A 19,440-nucleotide genomic window follows, 5' to 3' on the forward strand; every position below is an offset into this window, starting at 1 on the left:
AACACCTGTTTCTAAGCACAGCTATTGATGGATTACTTTGGGCAGCTCTTGCATATTTTTTCATTGCCAATAAAGTTATTGAAATTGGAATATGCCATCTGTGTGAGAGTCTGTATCAAAAAGGCAGGTGACGTGGCTGCAGGTAAGGACAGAGTCAAGCTGTTTCCACAGCAAACTTCTCCATCTGCCCAAACCGACTTCATTCCCTAGGTTGGGTGTTTGCGAACCACTGTGTGTTTCCGTAGTAAGAAATAAAAGTCCAATATCTCAGAGGCCAATTGGTTACCTGAAGCAATAACCACAACTTCAGAGAAAGAGTCCACCAGGTTTCCCACCAGAAGAGACGGCAAATTCTACTGGAGATTGAATACCTATTTCTAAGTCTGTGAAGTAAAGTGTAGATGTGCCTGTGTGTAGTGCGTACTTGACGTTAGTATTTCTGGAAAACAGTTCCCTAAGAAGGGCTTGGTCTCCAGCCCAGTGCTTTGAGGGTTTGTTCTTCGAAGCGGGCGGTGGTCCCGCCCCAGGGACACTCTCCAGGCACCCAGGGCACAGCCCCAGGAAGGCCAGCGCCCGCCTTCGCTCAGAGGACGCAGAGATGCACAGAAGAGCCGCGAGGAGACGGCAGGTGGGGTCTGAAGATGGGGGAACAGCTGCTGTTGCCATCATGTGAGGAGGGGCCGTCATTTCCCTGAACACCCAACAGTGACGCGGGCTTTCTGGGCTGCACCGACCTCAAACGTGTGAACTACAAGTGCCACCTGCCGTATAAGTAAACAAAGGATGCTTCAGCCATCAAGCCATCACGCTACAGCTGCCCCAGTGGTGAGCCCTGAGGGAACTCGGGATAGAAACAAGATGCTCCCCCATCTAGCAGCCATCAGACTGCAGCCACCTGGAAGGTGCACCCTGAGAAGACTCAGGATGAGAAAGCACCCGACACTGGCCCCAGATGGCTGAGGTGCAGATCAAAGGAATGATTTCATTGAGTCACGACTCTTGCATCTTCCCATGCAGAGAAAAGCGCTACATTCCTTCACTTGAGATGTCTGGTCTTCTTTAAGTAATCCTCTGATGTTCCAACTACCTGGTCTGTGTTGCAAGAACTCCCATATATCCCGGCCCCACCCCCACCCCTGTCCCCTTGCCTCTTCGGAGCCGTCCCTCGGAGTGATCTGAGATGCTGTGTCCCGGGCTTAAGTCCTCAGTTTTGTCCGCCAAATAAAACATAACTCTCAACTTTTAGGTTGTGCATTGTTTTTTTCAGACAACACAGGTGATGACACACCCTGCTGTCTCCATGTGGACCTGCCTTGAGTCCATTCTGTTTTAGGGGCAACAAGGAAAGAGATAAGAGCCTCCACTGAGAACCCATGCTGGTGCTTAACCTCCCAGTTGCCAGGAAGTCTTCCCCTGGCTCAGCTCTGCCCTCTGCCCGGCCCTGCTGCCCTCCCAGCAGCCCTCTGCCCAGTCCAGGGGCTTCTGCCTACACACTGCGTTCCCTCCCCCTCTGGGTTCTAGCGAGCTCCATCTCAGGTTACAGCCTGGATGGTCTCTTCATGTCGGACTTTGAAAATGGAAAAGGAAGAAAAACATTTTAGACTTTGTCCCTTCCCATCAACTCAGAGCTGCATGTTACCAGCTAAGAGGAGATCTGTTACCCGAAACTACACGTTTGCAATACAGTCAGTGACATCCTATCAAGGACTGATCTCTGGCTGCAGGACCATCGTTACTAGGACGGTCAAATCCTTGGAGCAGCTCGGAGAGGTTCTAGAACCCCTAGCCCTCTGTGTACCCACTCCCCGCCGGCCCTGTCCCCTAGGAACCTCTCCTGGGCTGGCGTTCCTCTCCTTGTCTATCAGGACACCCCTCTGCCTCCCAGCCTGCTCTCTGTTCTCCAAGAAAACCCAGCAGAATCTCCGGGTTTTACATTGGAAACAAAAGCCAGGACAGGGGCTTCCCTGGTGGCGCAGTGGTTGAGAATCCACCTGCCATGCAGAGGACACGGGTTCAAGCCCTTGTCTGGGAAGATCCCACATGCCGCAGAGCAACTAAGTCCGTGCGCCACAACTACTGAGCCTTTGCTCAAGAGCCTGTAAGCCACAGCTACTGAGCCCACGAGCCACAACTACTGAGCCCGTGAGCCACAACTACTGAAGCCCGCATGCCACAACTACTGAAGCCTGCGCACCTAGAGCCCGTGCTCTGCGAGAAGAGTAGCCCCTGCTCTCCACAACTAGAGAAAGCCGTGCACAGCAACAAAGACCCAATGTAGCCAAAAATAATAAATAAAATAGATAAAATAATTTTTTTAAAAAAGCCAGGACAGGAGGTGTTTGGTGACAAGGACGTGCAGAGCTGCTCCCACTTCAATGTAGGAAATGGGAAAAACACATCTCAAAACCTTGGCCAAATGGGGCTCTGTTATACTAATTTTTCTACTTTTCTATAGGTTTGCAATGTACCATCTTAAAAAGTTTTAAAAGCTAGAAAAGAGAAAGATGGACACACACACACACAGAGATAGAGAGGAGTAGGGGATGGGAGGAGAGGGAGAGAGAGAAGGAAGGAGGGAGGAAGGAAGCAAGGAAGGAAGGAGGGAGGGAGGGAGGGAGGCAGGCAGGCAGGCAGGGCAGGTCCCAGGGCCTCGCAGCAGCCTGTGGCCGCCCCTGGCCCAGGTAACCCCCCAGGGTACCACCAGGTGGTCCCCCACAGAGCTGTCCTACTTACAGAGCGGAGAAAGACACCTTCCCTCACCCTCACAGGTGACCACCCTCCACCCTTCACCTACTGGAAGGGGTGCTCTCACCTAAGGGTTCTCTGCACCTCATCTTGGTTGGTTCGGTGGAGGCACTGTTTGTCTTTTCTCTATGCTCGTCAGCATCACGGACAAGGAACTGCGTTCACTCTCGCTCTGATCCTACCAACGTCGGGCCCCTCTTTCGGAGCCTCAGCACCGGAGACCGGCCTCGGGTCTTGGCTGCCTCCACCTGGCACTGCTTTTGCGAAGGTGAGCTGCTCGTGGATGCATCTGAGCGGCACACATGGATGGTGGGCGGGGCCAGCTCTCCGCGCAGAGTAGCGGCAGGGCCGAGGAGTGGCTGAAGGAGCTTTAGGCAATGCCGTGGTCAGTTCAGTGTACAGACAGCAGTGTTTCCTCCCTGCGCACGGCCCAAAGCTCCCTCCAGCCTTTGTGTAGACACAGTCCATTGAGCACACGGTCAGCGGAGCCCTGCTTACACCACAGCGCAGGCTGGTCTCTTCCCCTTAGCTCATAAATTAAACCTCAGTTCGAGATGCTTATTTATCTTCAACACCTGCATGACCGCCCAGCTCCGAGGTGGGATTGATGGCATGGGAGCTGCAGTAAGTACCTTGAAATGGTTCCGTTCCCGAGTCGCTTCTTCCTCGGCTTGTAATTCCCATCATGACCCCACCCCTCCCAGTGAAAATCGCCAGAGAGGCGGTAATGCTGGGTCAGACTAAAGAAGGTACTGGAACATTTCCTGTTTGCCTGTCACCTCTCACTTTGATCTTCACTGTGCCCGAGCGCTTGGTAAGAAAAGTGCTGTTGATTTGGGTATTAGCGACAGGACTGTGACCAAAACGCTAAATTAAAATATCTGAGACAAGTTGCTGCCCAGAAGCCCAAACAATTTTAATCTGATTCAACCTCAAGACACACGTTAAAAAAAATATTCCTTGCACCATCTGTTCCTTTGGTTAAGCATGAAATCACCCCCTGTAATTACGTTGTAGGGAAGATCTGCTCTTACAGCGTAGAGAAGGGAGCAGGTGAAAGGTTCAGCCAGGACTGACAGACACATGGACACACAGGGATGTGTCTTTTACTCAGTGACCCCTTATTCTGTGCTCCAAGAAGGACTTAATCCATGAGGGCTTCATGCATGCCTGTCATGGTTCTTGTTCTTTAATCCAAGAGACAAAAATCCACAAGCTTGAAACAATGAGGGATGTGGATTAATGTATTAGCTACTAGTTGATTATTTACTAATGCCAGGTCTTGCACGTGTTTTTACAACCCTGGGGGTAATGTGTAGTTCTCTCCATTTCACAGATTGGGAAACTGAGGCACAGAAGTATTGTATCGTGCTAACACAAGCATTTGTCATCTGCAGAGAGATACTTCTCACTTATAAAGTAACACGCCAGATCTCTGATTATACAGCTCAGCCTCCACGAGTCTGGATGACTATTCCCACCACAGATACGAACTCGTTCCGGGCATGCTCGGCCAAGGCAGGGTCTACACCTGGAGCGCCAGGGGCTGTGGACCTGAGCTAACATCACCAAGACATTGCCACCCGTGGAGCCTTTAGACTAAGTGGTCTGAGGCTTCCTAGATTCCTACATCACCCCTGCCCTTCAACTTGAGATCTCTGTGATAAGGACAACTCTAGGGAAGTTGGAAAGAGATGCTTCTTGCCAGCACAGAGGAAGAAGTAGGCATGAGGAAGTGGAAAGCAGGAGGGCTTCCAAAAAAGAGAAGCATCAGCTGAGGTGTCTCTGGAAGCTTCTACAGGTCTGATGCTCACCTGGTTCACACAATTTGTCTCTGGCAGAAGGTAAAGGAAAGAAGAAACCATTCCAGTCTCCTTCGAATGCTTTCGTTCCTGGACCATCACCTGCGGCAGGAATCTCCACTTGGTCACGCGTGTTCTTTTGGCTCCTGGTGGGCACTGCCTGCACCAGCCCAAGCTGGTCACTGCCCACATGACCCCCCCCCCCATGGCTCGTGAGACTTTCCCGGGGGCCTGGTGTGGCCTGAAGCTGCTTGCCCAGCCTCCTGGTTCCATGGCCACTCTAGTCACCTACATTCTCTACTGCAACATTCTTTTTTTTTTTTTTTTTTTTGCGGTACGCGGGCCTCTCACTGTTGTGGCCTCTCCCACTGCGGAGCACAGGCTCTGGACGTGCAAGCTCAGCGGCCACGGCTCACGGGCCCAGCCGCTCCGCAGCGTGTGGGATCCTCCCGGACCGGGGCACGAACCCGCGTCCTCTGCATCGGCAGGCGAACTCTCAACCACTGCGCCACCAGGGAAGCCCCAGCACTTCTTGAAGATGAGTCATGAGGTTGGTATAATCCTTACAAATTATGCGAAATACTTATTTAACATCTGCACTGGAAAACAGAGACCCACTCAAACCACTTTTTTAAAAGGGGAGGTCCAACCTGTGTGAAGTCAAGTGATAGATACTTATCTCTCCTCCTTTAGGCAAAGAGTAGAAGACTGCAGTGAATGTACTGACCATACACTTGGCGGTCATGAAGGTTTATGGTCCCAGAGGGCAGCCCTCCTCTTCCCAGCACGGGAAGCCCTCGGCTTGGGGCTGGCTCCGCATCCGTGCACCCTGATGCAAGGCTGGCCCGCACTGGACCACCCCCGGGCACGCCACACAGTGAGAGGGTGGGTGGCAGACTGCCCCCAGTGGCCCCCCTGCCCTGGGAACTGGGCAGGATGAGGACTCAAGGTCGCTAGCATGAGGAGGACCAGCAGTCTTAAAGAGAAACTGAGGGGCTTCCCTGGTGGCGCAGTGGTTGAGAGTCCGCCTGCCGATGCAGGGGACACGGGTTCGTGCCCCGGTCTGGGAAGATCCCACATGCTGCGGAGCGGCTGGGCCTGTGAGCCATGGCCACTGGGCCTGTGCGTCCGGAGCCTGTGCTCCACAATGGGAGAGGCCACAGCAGTGAGAGGCCCGCGTACCGCAAAAAAAAAAAAAAAAAAAAAAAAAAAAAAAAAAAGAGAAACTGAGGCCCTGACTCCAGAGAAACCAGAAAAAGTTCAGAAAAAATGAAGAGAACTTAAAATACCACCTCTAGTAACCTGGAGAGTTTCAAGTGTACATCCCTCAACGAGTGAAGAGCTGCACAAAAGACACAGAAGATAGGAACACTCTGAGATTTAAAAACATGACTGCCAAAGTCAGAAATTAAATAGGACTAAACATAAAGTCAAAAAACCCCTCAGAGCACAGTGTAAAAAAAGAGTCCAAAGCAGAGAAATTACACACACACACACACACACACACACACACACACACACACACGCAAACACACAACATTGTAAATCAACTACATTTCAATGAAAAAATTTTTAAATAAGTTTTTTTTTTAAAATAAGGGAAAAGAAAAGAAAAATTAAGGCCCAATCAGTGAGGTCCAGCATCTACCTGTTAGGTATTCCCCACAAAGATCAAAAGGGAGAAAACTAGCAAAGACGTGAAAAAAGAAACTTTCCCAAAGTTGAGGGGCACATGGCTTTGGATTTAAAAGGCCCACTGAGTACCCAGCACAACAAACAAGAAAAGACTCATATCTAGACACTGCCTTGTAAACATTTTTCAGAAGGAAAATATCCAGCCTTCAAGAGGCCATAACTTGTCACCTGTGAAGGAACAGAAGCAAATCCACTTCCAGCCTAACCCCAGCAATGCTGAATGCCAGAAGGAGTGACGTCTCCCAGTCTCTGCAAGGACGTTCTTTCAGCCTCAAGTGGACAGCCTGCCAAGTCATCGGTCAGTGGGAAGCTATGGAATTTGTATGTTACAGACGAGGAGGGCACACCAGCAGAGGTTAAGCAGCCTTCCGGAGGCACCCACTGATGGGAAAGTGGTGGATTTCACCTGCTCAAGCAAGCTGACTTTGGACTGAGCTACAGAACACCATCCTTGCCACACCCCTGAAAGAAACAAGAAATGAAAGATAACAACATCCTTTTTTTTTTTTTTTTTTTTTTAATTTTTGGCTGTGTTGGATCTTTGTTGTGGTGCACGGGCTTCTCATTGCTGTGGCTTCTCTTGTTGCGGAGTACGGGCTCTAGGCATGTGGGCTTCAGTAGACGTGGCTCACAGGCTCAGTAGCTGTGGCTTGCGGGCTCTAGAACGCAGGCTTCAATAGATGTGGCACACGGGCTCAGCAGTTGTGGCTCCCGGGCTCTAGAGCGCAGGCTCAGTGGTTGTGGCGCACGGGCTTAGTTGCTCCGCGGCATGTGGGAACTTCCCGGACCAGGGATCGAACCTGTGTCGCCTGCATTGGCAGGCGGATTCTTAACCACTGCGCCACCAGGGAAGCCCCAACAGCACCCTTTAAAAGGGTTTATCTGGGGGGAGTGTCCTCCTTTTCATCAGTGTTTCCAAAAGTAACATTCTAGCAGCACTAGTTATCCAAAGTGTTACCATTGGGGAGACTGGGGGAAGGGTACATGGGATCTTGCTGGATTATTTCTTACAACTGCATGTGACTCCACACATAAAACAAATAGCAGCATCAACGACCATTTACTCCACAAAATTTCTGTTGAGCATCTTCTCCACTGGGGACACAGCAAACAACACAAACAAAACCCTGCCCTCACGGAGCTGGCTTTCTACTGGGGGTTGCCTTGTCCGAAGCTTCACTGGATCAGGCTGTTTATAATTCAAGTTATAAAATACATGCCGATTATGGAGATGTTGATTACAAAGTCTGGTCCCCCACAAGGTGGGTCTAATCAGGTTTCCCGGGTGATGTGACAAGGCTCGGCGTATGTGTGAAGACCGAGCCTCATCCCACGTGGGAAGTAAATGAGTCACCGCCACTCTGATGTTTAAAATACCTGCAAAAGGCAAAAACTGCTCTATTCAACCCGTGCTTGGAAGGTCTAACCCCGTTCTCTTTCGTGCTTCTTTGCTCCAGGCCACTGAGAGCGTCCAAGTAGAAAGCTGCGGACACAGTCGGTTGTCACGGAGATGATGAGGCTGTGATTGATGAATCGCAAATCCCCGCCAGTTGCTCCCAAAGAGGGAGGCTCCTCCCAGTTTTTGCAGCGCCCTCCAGATCCAAGACAACCGGGAGGTAGATGCAGCCGGCAGACAGAAGGCTGCCGCCCCCGAGGCGCTGAGGCCCCTTCCTCTCCCTGCTGCCCCGGCTCCAGGATTTCCTCCACGATGGCCTGTAACCGCTCGTCCGTCGAGACCTACGAATACCTGCTGCCCAGCGGGAGCCACGTGGCGGACCCCGGGCCCCCCGCGCCGCCGGCGCCCCTCAGGGTGTCCCTGGCGGTCCTCATGCTGCTGACGGTCGTGGTGGGGCTGCTCGGCAACGCCGTGGTCTGCATCATCGTGTACCAGAGGCCGGCCATGCGCTCCGCCATCAACCTGCTGCTGGCCACGCTGGCCTTCTCGGACATCATGCTGTCCTTGTGCTGCATGCCCTTCACCGCCGTCACCCTCGTCACCGTCCGTTGGCACTTCGGGGACTCCTTCTGCCGGCTCTCGGCCGCGCTCTACTGGTTCTTCGTCCTGGAGGGCGTGGCCATCCTGCTTATCATCAGCGTGGACCGCTTCCTCATCATCGTCCAGCGCCAGGACAGGCTGAACCCCCGCAGGGCCAAGGTGATCATCGCCGCGTCCTGGGCGCTGTCCTTCTGCGTCTCGGCCCCGTCGCTGGCCGCCTGGCCGCTGGTGGAGGTGCCGGCACGGGCCCCGCAGTGCGTGCTGGGCTACACCGACCTGCCGGCCGGCCGCGCCTACGTGCTGGCGCTGCTGGGTGCCGCCTTCTTCGCGCCCTTCGCCATGATGCTCGGCTCCTACCTGGGCATCCTGCACACGGTACGCAAGAACGCCGTGCGCGTGCACAACTGGTCGGACAGCCTGGACCTGCGGCGGCTGCCCCGCGCCGGCCTGCGGCGGCTCCAGCGGCAGCAGCAGGTCAGCCTGGACCTGAGCTTCAAGACCAAGGCCTTCACCACCATCCTGATACTCTTCGTGGGCTTCTCGCTGTGCTGGCTGCCGCACTCCGTCTACAGCCTGCTGTCCGTGTTCAGCCGGAGGTTCTACTGCGGCCCCTCATTCTACGCCACCAGCTCTTGCATCCTCGGGCTCAGCTACCTCAAGTCCGTCTTCAACCCCATCGTCTACTGCTGGCGAATCAAGAAGTTCCGCGAGGCCTGCCTGGAGCTGCTGCCCCAGACCTTCCAGACCCTCCCCAAAGTGCCTGAGCGGATCCGGAGGCGAATCCAGCCGAGCACCGTCTACGCGTGCACCGAGAACCAGTCCGCCGTGTAGGGGGTGGCGGTGAACCCCCTGCCCCCCGCACGGCTTCCTGGGACTCCCGTGCAGTCAGCACTTGGGGGGGCCTCTTAAGCACAAAGGGACTCATTTGTTACCGGGTGAGCTGCGGCTCCCAGGTTGGCACGATGAATTATTTCTGTTCTCCCTGCGGGTCTGATGGAAACTGGACGGCCGTCACGACAAAAGGGGAAACGGGTGGGTGATGAAGGAGTCCCAGCGTTAGGGAGGTGAGGGGAGCAGGGAGGGAGGTTGGCTGCGGGGCAGGAGGAAACCTCTGTCTAAAGAGCTCTCTCAAGATCTGCCTCGCAGACAGCCGTGGTGCCATGTTCTGACGCGAGAAACCCAGGTAGGTTCACCTCTGGGTCATCGGTCAGTGTGCTGGGCGCCAGCATTCTTCAGAGGCGTTTGTGTCTGTGGCATACATTGTGGAAACACGCCAGGTTCTTTACAGTGGTCAGATGTGCATTTTGGACGATGCCGAATCGTCCGTTCTATAAACCAAAATCACGCGGGAAGCAGAGGAGCCCCTGGGCTTTTCAGCTGCCGCCGTGTGACACATGGGAGGCCTTGGTGGCTTGAAGCCCAGAGAATGTTCGGGGGCAGCTCAGCTGAAATGACAAGCCCACCCCAGCGCACATCCTCAACCCTCCTCCCTGGACCGGTCCACCTGGACCCTCACCCTGAAGCCTGTCACCTCCCTGCCTGCCGTGACAGCCCCTGCCCCTTCCCTCTCTCTCGCCTCTGGTTCCCGGGACCCCTTTGTCCTCATTCTGTCTGTCCCCGTGAGCAGGAACCACACTTCTTCTCCTGTGATCCATCTTTTCAGCAAGTACTTGTAGCGACTTGCTTTCAGCCCCAGAAGCGGTCGGGGGCTCTGTCTACACGTTCCTCTCGACGCGCTGAGGCTGCCGCTTCACCCCGTCCCAGGACCTGCGGAGGGGACGCAACGACCCACTCCCACTGACCTCTGTGTTCCTCTACCTCACTCAGGGCCGCAGGGGTATGACCGCTGCTGTCGGGGCCACCTCCCCGGGACCGTGATCCCCCAGCCCAGGCAGGATTGGGATCCCAGGAGGGCAGCTGCCTAGAGGGGACCTGCTGCTTGCCTCGTACGCCCAGCCTCTACACCCAGGGCCCCCTTTACCTCTGGGAGCTTCTGATGGGGGAGGCGACTTTCCTGCGGTCAGGGCACATGGTCGAGTCCACGGAGCTCTCCTTACAGCTTCAGATCTGAAGAGAGTGGGAAATTTAAGGAGAAATTTAGAAAATACGGTTCTAAGTCTAACTCCAACAGGAACTAGTCACGTGACCTTGCTCGCTTCCCCCCCACTTCTCTGGGTCTCAGTTTCCCCATCTGCCAAGCGAGGAAGCGGGCCTAGAGGGTCTTCCGCATCCCTGCCGAGGTCCCTGCCATGTGCGTGTTTTCCACTTGTAGTCACCAGATCCCCTGCCTTCGTTTATCCATCCACGCAGTGAGCATTTATTAAGTGCCTACGACATGCAAGGCACTGTAGGGGACGGTGATGAGTCACGCCCGTCTGGGCCCAAAGGCACATGTCTGATTTATCTCAGGATAACCGTAACTCAAACACAGACGCTCCTCCTTTGTGTTTTTCTTCTCATTTCCTTTCCAAGGTTGTATGAAGAGACCAGCTCCCCATTCCCATGCTTTCCTGCTGTGACAGAAGCAAAAAAGAAAGATAACATAATTCACATTAACCTAAGTCCAGACGAGGGCTTTTCCAGAAAATAATTGGCACTTTTTTTTTTTTTTTTGCGGCACGCGGGCCTCTCACCGTTGTGGCCTCTCCCGTTGCGGAGCACAGGCTCCGGACGTGCAGGCTCAGCGGCCATGGCTCACGGGCCCAGCCGCTCCGCGGTATGTGGGATCTTCCCGGACCGGGGCACGAACCCGTGTCCCCTGCATCGGCAGGCGGACTCCCAACCACTGCGCCACCAGGGAAGCCCCAATAATTGGCACTTTTTCTCACCAACTTCACCCTCCTTTTACACCCAGGCCCAGACCCCCCCAGACCATTGTATACCTAGAGTGAGGGGGAGAGAGAGAGAAGAGAGAGAGGAGAGGGAGACAGACAAGAGAGGAGAGAGGAGAGACAGAGATTGGTTGAAGACCGTCAATGGCATGTGATTGATTGAGGTGGGTCCCCTCACTTCTGTGTCCCAAGTGCCCGCCGCGAGGCAGAGTTGCACAGCCTCAGTGGTGTCCAAGAGCACAGCCAGACCACCACGGGGACGAGGCCTCTGGGCACCTCCCCTCCGGTGGGCATTTAAGAGAACGTTCTACAGGAGCCTCGTGTAAAAAAGAAATCACAAAACTGAACGAATGAAGGTACCAAAATTTACATCAATCAGTGTTATTTGATGTATGTTGGATAGTAATATATATGTTTCAAAGTAATAATTTTGTATATATTTTAAGTAAAGTATTCTTGCTCTTTCGGTGTATAAAACTGTGTTTCCTGCCAAAATTAGCGCCAGAGCCACGACTAGTACACGAAGAATCTGGGGCCGGACACCCCCTAAGATACACCCACTTCGGGAAGTCTAGTCCAGAACCTGACAGCCACTAGCCCAGCTGCAGTGGCTAAAGGGCATTACTGATGACAACGGGAGATTGGGCAGTGGGAGGGTCACAGCAAGGCGCCCACATTTTTAAAAGCTCCCCACCCTGCTAGATAATTCCAGACAGTTAGTTTCACCTCTGACTTTCACTCTGCCGACTTCCTGATTCTCTCCAGCCTCGCTAGGCCTTCAAGGAACTTCTTAAAATACTACATAAATAGCAAGTTCTTGTCTCCTTCCCTGATGCCTGCAGGGCGACCACTGCTTCTCTGTATTATGTTTTCATCTTCTCTCTGGCCCTGGACTTCCCCCAAACCCTGGGTGCTGAATTGTTTCTGTGGGGTCCTGGGCAGTGACTGTGGTGGTGACGGCCCGTGGGAGAGCCTTGCCTCAGAAAACGAGACTCAGTAAGTCTCAGAAGTGTCATCCTAATTCTCACCACCCAGGAAAATCCACTACTTTGTCATCATGAACCTTGGCCCCCTGCTGTTGGTGTGAAGTAAAGGCAAAGGTTCTCTAGGCCATTCTGACAACCAAGATGAAAAGCAAAATCTAGATCAATTCCTACTTGGCTACTCTGAGCCCTGGTGTAGTTTCCCCTGACATGATTTACAGTACATGCTTTTTGGGGACTAAAAATCGGCCGTGTTAAGTATTTCCGACGTTGCTATGTTCCCTTGCTCACACGGTCAGCAGCCTTGCCTCCCTCCAGCAAGCGATTCCGTGTCCAGCTTCCTGGCCTCCTAAATGAGGGAGACACTCCCAGCCAGAGGCCCCCGAGAGGAACACATGACATAATGTATATGAGGATCTAGTCCCACGCCTGGGCTGGATATACCGGGGCAGTAATTGCTAGGGTCGTGTTGTCAACCTGCTTATGTCCCAGCTTTGTCCGCCTGGGGCAAGGGTAAAAATGTGTTTCAGAAGCTGGCTGTCCTGTCCTTTCCTTGTCTTCGTGTGCTTGTAAGATTTTAGGGTCGGCTGACAAGAACACAACAGCTACTGAAGCCAGGAGCATGGACTCGATGGCCCGAAATGACCGCTTCATTCCGCTCAAAACGCTCCCAGGGCTGTGAGTCAGCCTCCCTGGGCTGCTAGGGGAAGGGATGGGTGGGTGGTGCCACCCTACTCCCAGGCTGGAGAAACAGCCGGAGGTCACACCCCACTGTTCTCGGTGGTTCTAAGGTCCGCAGACAGCTGGGTGACGGAACTGGGAATGCAGGGATGCAGGCGGGAGGGAGGCAGTGGGCCAGGGGAAATAGGCAGAGCTGCTGTAACCGACCCCCCAGCCCTAACTTTAAAAAATAACCCCGCCCACTCTCACGGAAGTCCAGCTGTGAGGTGGGCTCCCTACCCACCGGGTTGTTCGGGACTCACTCAGGCTCCACCCATCTCAGTGTGCACTGTCCCTGTGGCATCGTCCTCATCTCTGTGGTCAGTGCAGGCCGCAGCCAGGTCTGTGTCCCGGCTCCTCAGGAGGCGAAAGTGGGCAGGCACATCCACGCTCCCCTGGTCTTTCCTGGTCTTCCCTGGTCCAGAGCCCAGTCACATGATCACGCCAGCTGCAAAGGAGGCTGGGGGATGAGTCACATGATCACGCCGGCTGCAAAGGGGTTTGGGAGACTGAGTCCCTAGCCAGGTGCCCACGTGTCCAGTCAAGGCTCTCTCAGCACAGGAGAGGAGGAGTTGGGGGACTCCCAGCAGTCTCTGCCGAGACTGAACGATTTTGAAAAATGAGCGATCTTAGCACACACAGACATTCTTAAGTCCTAAGCACAAATTTCATAACTGAGCCTCTTCTCAATGTAAAATAAACACAGTCAACCCAAGATGGTGCCTCTCTCTTTACCTCTAGCCCCCGGCGCCTGGGGATGTGCGTCCAGACACAGAAATTGCATATGCGGTGATGACTGGGCTGAGAAGAGAGTCGCCACGTTTAACCTTTTAGGCACAAAAGGTGTTTGAAAATTTGCAGCCACAAAGAGATGACTTTTGCCAAGATAAAAAAACTTATCATTTAAAACCACAATCAACAGCGATTGAGACCGAGTCTGCCAAGAATTTAATTACGTTAAAGGAAAGACTATACTTTCAAAGCTTCGCCTATTGGAAGGTGCAGACCGTTTGCTGATGGCAAGGTGGACCTGCAGAGGGGGGGCCGGGGCCAGGCCATGGCGATTGAGCAGCTCAAGAAAACAGGGCTGGGGACCCTAGGGGTGGTTACATCTGGATTGCGTAAGAATAAAAGGATGTTGGAACACAATAGCATGGTGTGTGCGCGGGCGCGCACATTTATTTGGGGCGGGCGGGCGAGGGCACTGTAGCAGACAGCCTCGGTTTACCTTCCGCCCTCTGCCCTTTCCTCCTGGAGGAGCCGGGGGCGAGGTGATCTAAGAATAGGAGAGGTGCCAGAGTGCCTGGCTAAGAGGAAACCAGGGAGGGGCTGCAGCACAGAGGGATTTTCCCTACTTGGTCTGATAGGAACAGAAAGAACTCACCTGTATGAGAAACACACAGGTGTCACCAGAACGTTACCTTCTGCAACCAGGAATCCGAGGGTGCTGATACGCCAGCTCAGCCTGGAGGTGTCCAGGTAAACGTCTGACCATCCCCAAGGCCGGGGTAACGAGGCCGGTCCCTTGCATGGATCTGCGTGTTCCAGCTCCCCAGCGCTCTCCTGCCGCCTCTGGCAGCTGCTGTCCCTTTGCCAACCATCCAGCCGGAAAAAACAGCCAAGCTCATTTCCAGAAGCATTTTTGAAAAGACAGGTTTGCTGTTCCTTATTAAGTGTCCTTTGGGGACTCATCTCTCATTTCTTCCCTCATTGAAATGCTGCTGCCGTCTCCCCTCCTTGCCGTGCTTTGCTGTGGTGTCACGAAGACTTCGGATGTTTTATTAAACCATGAAGAAAGGGTCGCTCACCTCAACCATAAAGACAAACAGGACTGAATAACTTTATAAATGCATACGGAAAAGTGCAAAGCGTAATTTGCTTTCAAAGCGTGAAGGGAGAAACACTGTGGCAAGCAGGAGGCTCTGTCTCCCCAGGGCTCCGATTGTCACGGGATTTGCCTGCCCTCTCAGGAAGCAGGCAGTTCCAGGCTGCTAGGAACTGCTTTTCCCTGGCGGGGAGCCCCGGACCACCGAGAGACATCCGCTCAAGACGCTCTCCAAGGTGTGAGGTTCCACCAGGTTTTTGTCCCCCAAGAGTCTAAATCTCCATTACACCTTCGTGTGAACCTACAGATCCCCTTCACTCCCCGGCCCCCTGCTCTGATTTCCTTGAACCTTTCCTTCTCAAATGACGCAAATAAGCAGATATGGGTAAGTTCCTAACTAGACAGGAGGTGATGCTATACCTTAAAGTTTAGATTTAGATTCTGTAAGAGAATGGGAGTACTTTCCATCCTTAGGAATAAATGTTCCCTAGTCTTAGACAAGTTTTTAAAAATCATATCTACTGATTATTTTTATTATAGAGGTAATTTGGCTCCTTGTAGAAGTGAAAACTTTGTTTTTACCCAAACGCATAAGGACAATTAAAGATATTCTAGTTTTTAAACTTACATATAAAAAATGTGTCTTTCTTTCCAAAATTTAGATCATACTATCCACAACTTAGCTTAGTGTTTTGGTAGATTTTTTTCTTCATGTTTTAAAAGTGATTTCTGCTGGCTGGAAGTCATCCGTTATGTGGCTGCACCAGCACCTAAGTTACTTAAGTACTCCCTGTTTCGTTTTGGTTTTTTCTGTTTTCCACTATTAAAAAAGAAAAACCTCCTATAATGAGTATCCCTGACATAAATCTTCCTACCTAGCTGCTGATTATTTTCCTAAAATAAACTTATGAAAGTGAATTGGTGGCTTTTGATGCCATAATAAAATTGTTTTTTTTTGGAAAGGTCATGACAATTTATTCTCTAACCAGCTGTGCTTGAGAGTTACCAAAAACTTGGGAAACTCTTAAGGTAGGTTGTGAAGCTCTTCTCAGCAGCTGCCAAACGGGTCATTCCGCCAACAGGCTGGGCCAAGGTTGGATTATGAATTAGGACATGAAGGAGCCCAGGAGAGAAAGCCCACAGCCGTTTGACGGAGGAGACGTTAATAATTCAAGAGCCTGAACGGTGCTTGCAAAGGCTTCAGCCAATTAACATATATTCGCTAATTATAATAGAAAAGCATGAGAAACAACTATATTTTAATGTTTTCCTTTTTTTTAAATTGAAGTATAGTTGATTTACAATATCATGTAGTTTCAGGTGTAACAGCACAGCGATTCAGTTATATTCAGACTATATATATATTATACATTCTTGCTTCGGATTCCCTTCCCTTATAGGTTATATACAAAATATTGAGTATCGTTCCCTGTGCTGTACAGTAGCTATACAGAGAAAACAACTATTAAAGGCATCTTACATCTCTCCAGAAACCAATTTGGGTTGAAAGTCTTATTCATGGCAAGTATAAGCCAACTTGAGTCACTCAGGCTTGAGAAACCCTTTGACCACACCACACGTCTGGCAGGTGGGGCCTGGAAGGGTTTCCAGACCATCTCTTTTCCTGTTCCTCACCCTGTGCTACTCTGGGCAGCCTTTGTCTATCTTGCCGTTAGAAGTACGTTAAACTCGTCACGATCCGGTTCTCTGTCCTGGGAAGCAGAGTACAATGTGACCACCCCAGTGGTTTTAATCGAAAATCATGTATTAACCACATCTTTGATTTTCTGTATTCTGATGCTTTGACATCTGGGCCCTGGCTGCCCCTGGAGAGGGTTGCCGCTCCCAGGACTGGCTGGCTCCTGGAGACACTGAACAATTCGCCTGCGCAGTGCCCCTCCAAATACAAAGCAGTCCCAAGCAGCGCCCACACCCCACCGCCTCCTCTGTGAGAGCTCACAACCCCGAGCTTGCTATCCACCTGCTCCAATGCCCCAGGGCCAGGGCCAGACAGCCAGGGACGGCCCCTGGGCCCAGAGCCCATGGGAAATCATTCCAACCGCCAGCCCCAAGCCTGTCCAGCTGCCTCACCCCTTCCTTCCCTTGGAAACCACAATAAAGTCCCTGCCCACGTTCCCCGACCTGCCCTGTGACTCCCTGCCTGGCCCTGGTGCTTCCCCTTGTGGCTGTGTGCCCCCTCCCCTGTGAGGAGGGTCTCCGGGATCCGGAGTATAAAGAACTATCTTTTCAGTGGCAATTGTCTCCTGATCTGTTGGCCTTACTATACCTCCAATTTTTATCCATGTACTATATTTTATTTTTAAATTTTTTTTTAAATTTTATTTATTTAATTTACCTTACTTTTGGCTGCATTGGATCTCCATTGCTGCACGCGGGCTTTCTCTAATGGCGAGCGGGGGCTACTCTTCGTTGTGGTGCGCGGGGCTTCTCATTGCGGTGGCTTCTCTTGTTGCGAGCACAAGCTCTAGGCGCGTGGGCTTCAGTAGTTGTGGGCGCGCAGACTCAGTAGTTGTGGCTCGCGGGGCTCTAGAGCGCAGGCTCAGTAGTTGTGGCGCATGGGCTTAGTTGCTCTGTGACAATATGGATCTTCCTAGACCCTCGAACCCCGTGTCCCTGCATTGGCAGGCGGATTCTTAACCACTGTGCCACCAGGGAAGCCCTCCATGTACTGTATTTTAATACAAGGGACTCTCCTAATAAACTGGCCACAACATTCTGTTTCTTTTTTGGGGGGCGGGACTCCTTTCCCATATAAATAAAAACCAATGTAAAGACCAAGATGAATGGACCCAATACCAGGTGGACATGCTGGCTGAGGCTGCCCCTGGCGGGGGGACTGCTGGTCTCTCTACAGCACAGACACCCGTGTTTTCTCTTCCACCCAGAACTGGGATGAAGCCTTCGTCTCCAGCCTCATCTGTCACTGTACCCCTGCCGCCTTCCCGGCGCTGCAGAGTCATCAGATCCTCTTTCTCTCCATCCCAACGGGGCCATAGCCCGCTCACCCTCACCCTGAGTGCAGCACTCGCCCTCCAACTCCGTGCATCTGTCCACCCGCACTGCGTCCTCTGCATTTGTCCCCGGGGCTGTCATTACCTGAAGCAGGGCTGAGACCAGATGTGTCTCTCACCAGTTTTCCTGCAGAACGGAGCACGATGTCTGGCACGGAGCATCTTCCAGTATAATACTTGTGGAATGAATGAATGAATTAATGAATATACGAATAAATGAATGCATGGATTGAAAAAGGAAAACCGCCCCCTTAGCACCTTGCGTACAGCTCTTGGTAAAGTGAGTCTTTTAGCCCCTCAGCTCCTGGCCCGGCGGGTGTGCACCCTGGCAACGGCCGAGGCGGTTTGGGGATGGCTGAGCTTCTCTGTCAGCTGCTACAAAGCAGCGTATTTTTCTAGTATTTGTACAAACACCAGATACATGGAAATTACACCAGTAAATTACACCAAGCACAAACAGGAGGGTGGCACAGCCCCTGCACGTTTCCAACACGCGGTTGCATGAAATTACGGTCAGAGGAGCAGAGGTGATGCTTGGTTACGGGGGCTCACACGTGCCACGTGCCGGGACAGCCAGCTGCCCACCTGCAGTTAGGGAACACTTGCTGCAGGTGACCCGCCACACAGGTCTGAATGCAGGTGTGGGAACAGCACCAGGCTCCTCCCAGCAGCAAAGAAGCCGGACGGGAGGAAACAGGGGCTGGTCTAACTCCCTGCTTCCCTGATTAGCCTGTTGGAAGAAGTGGTGAACTGCAGTCCTCACCACCCCCCACGCCCATGCACACACACATATGCACGCACACACACATCCACATGCTTGCACATACACGCAGGCACACACGTGCACACGTACACACACACACGCACACGCACACGCTATGTGACCTACCTGAGGGCAGGAACTGAGCCATAATAGCAGGACCAACCACCTAAGCAGGGGCAGGACCAGGGCTCTGGGGACGGGCATATCTCCTTCCTTCCCTGAAAGATGTTAGAGCTTTGTGTAAAGAGAGGTTCAAAAACCACAGGGAACTCTGCTCAGTGCTCTGTGGTGACCTAAATGGGAAGGCAATCCAAAAGAGGGGATATATGTATACGTAGAGCTGATTCACTTCGCTGTACAGCAGAAACTAACAGAGCAGTGTAATGCAACTATACGCCGATAAAAATCAATTATAAAGAAAGAAGAGAAAAGAAAAGGGCAGCCGCAGACCAGCTCTGGAGCCAGGGGTGTGGGCTGCACAGAGGGACCTTCTTGCTGATTGCAGCAACGCAATGAGATTCTTGCAGCTGATGCCCCGGGCGCTCAGACACATCTGCGGGGCCGCTGCAGAGGAGTTCCTGTGCGTCCCCGAGACCCGAGATCCCAGAGAGTGACATTTGGTATCCCAGGCTGGCCCATCCCGCTGCTTTGTCCTGAGACTAAGGCCTAACACCCAGAGGGCCCTCAGCCACCACCTCCAGGCTATGGATGACACCACGGCCGAGGGGAGGTGGCCTGCCAGGGCCACAGCAGAGGGTGCCAGAGCCCTGAGACCCTAGTGACGGCGTTTTACTTCCCGAGTCACACGTGGCCTGCGGGTTGTGTGTGTTGCTTTCTAATTCCTTCTTACCACGTGTCTTGTTGCACTAATTTAGGACTCTGGATTGCAGGCTGCGTTATAACTATTTGTTTCCCTTCCCCGGCTGCAAAAAGCTGCAGAGAGGGGCTTCCCTGGTGGCGCAGTGGTTGAGAGCCCGCCTGCTGACTCAGGGGACGCGGGTCCGTGCCCCGGTCCGGGAGGATCCCACATGCCGTGGAGCGGCTGGGC

The 19,440-nt window shown here is 52.7% G+C and overlaps 1 protein-coding gene across 1 annotated transcript; it reads left to right on the plus strand.

The window, feature by feature from the left end:
• The first annotated feature begins 5,074 nt into the window (after window positions 1-5,074).
• GPR45 (G protein-coupled receptor 45) lies at window positions 5,075-9,107 on the plus strand. The gene is made up of 2 exons (XM_032653156.1): window positions 5,075-5,097; window positions 7,700-9,107. The coding sequence occupies exon 2, from the start codon at window positions 7,771-7,773 to the stop codon at window positions 9,067-9,069; it is 1,299 nt and encodes a 432-aa protein (XP_032509047.1). The 5' UTR covers window positions 5,075-5,097; window positions 7,700-7,770; the 3' UTR covers window positions 9,070-9,107.
• The last annotated feature ends 10,333 nt before the right edge of the window (window positions 9,108-19,440 follow it).

This window comes from Phocoena sinus, chromosome 13 (assembly GCF_008692025.1).
Source record: "Phocoena sinus isolate mPhoSin1 chromosome 13, mPhoSin1.pri, whole genome shotgun sequence".
Lineage (NCBI taxonomy): Eukaryota > Metazoa > Chordata > Mammalia > Artiodactyla > Phocoenidae > Phocoena > Phocoena sinus.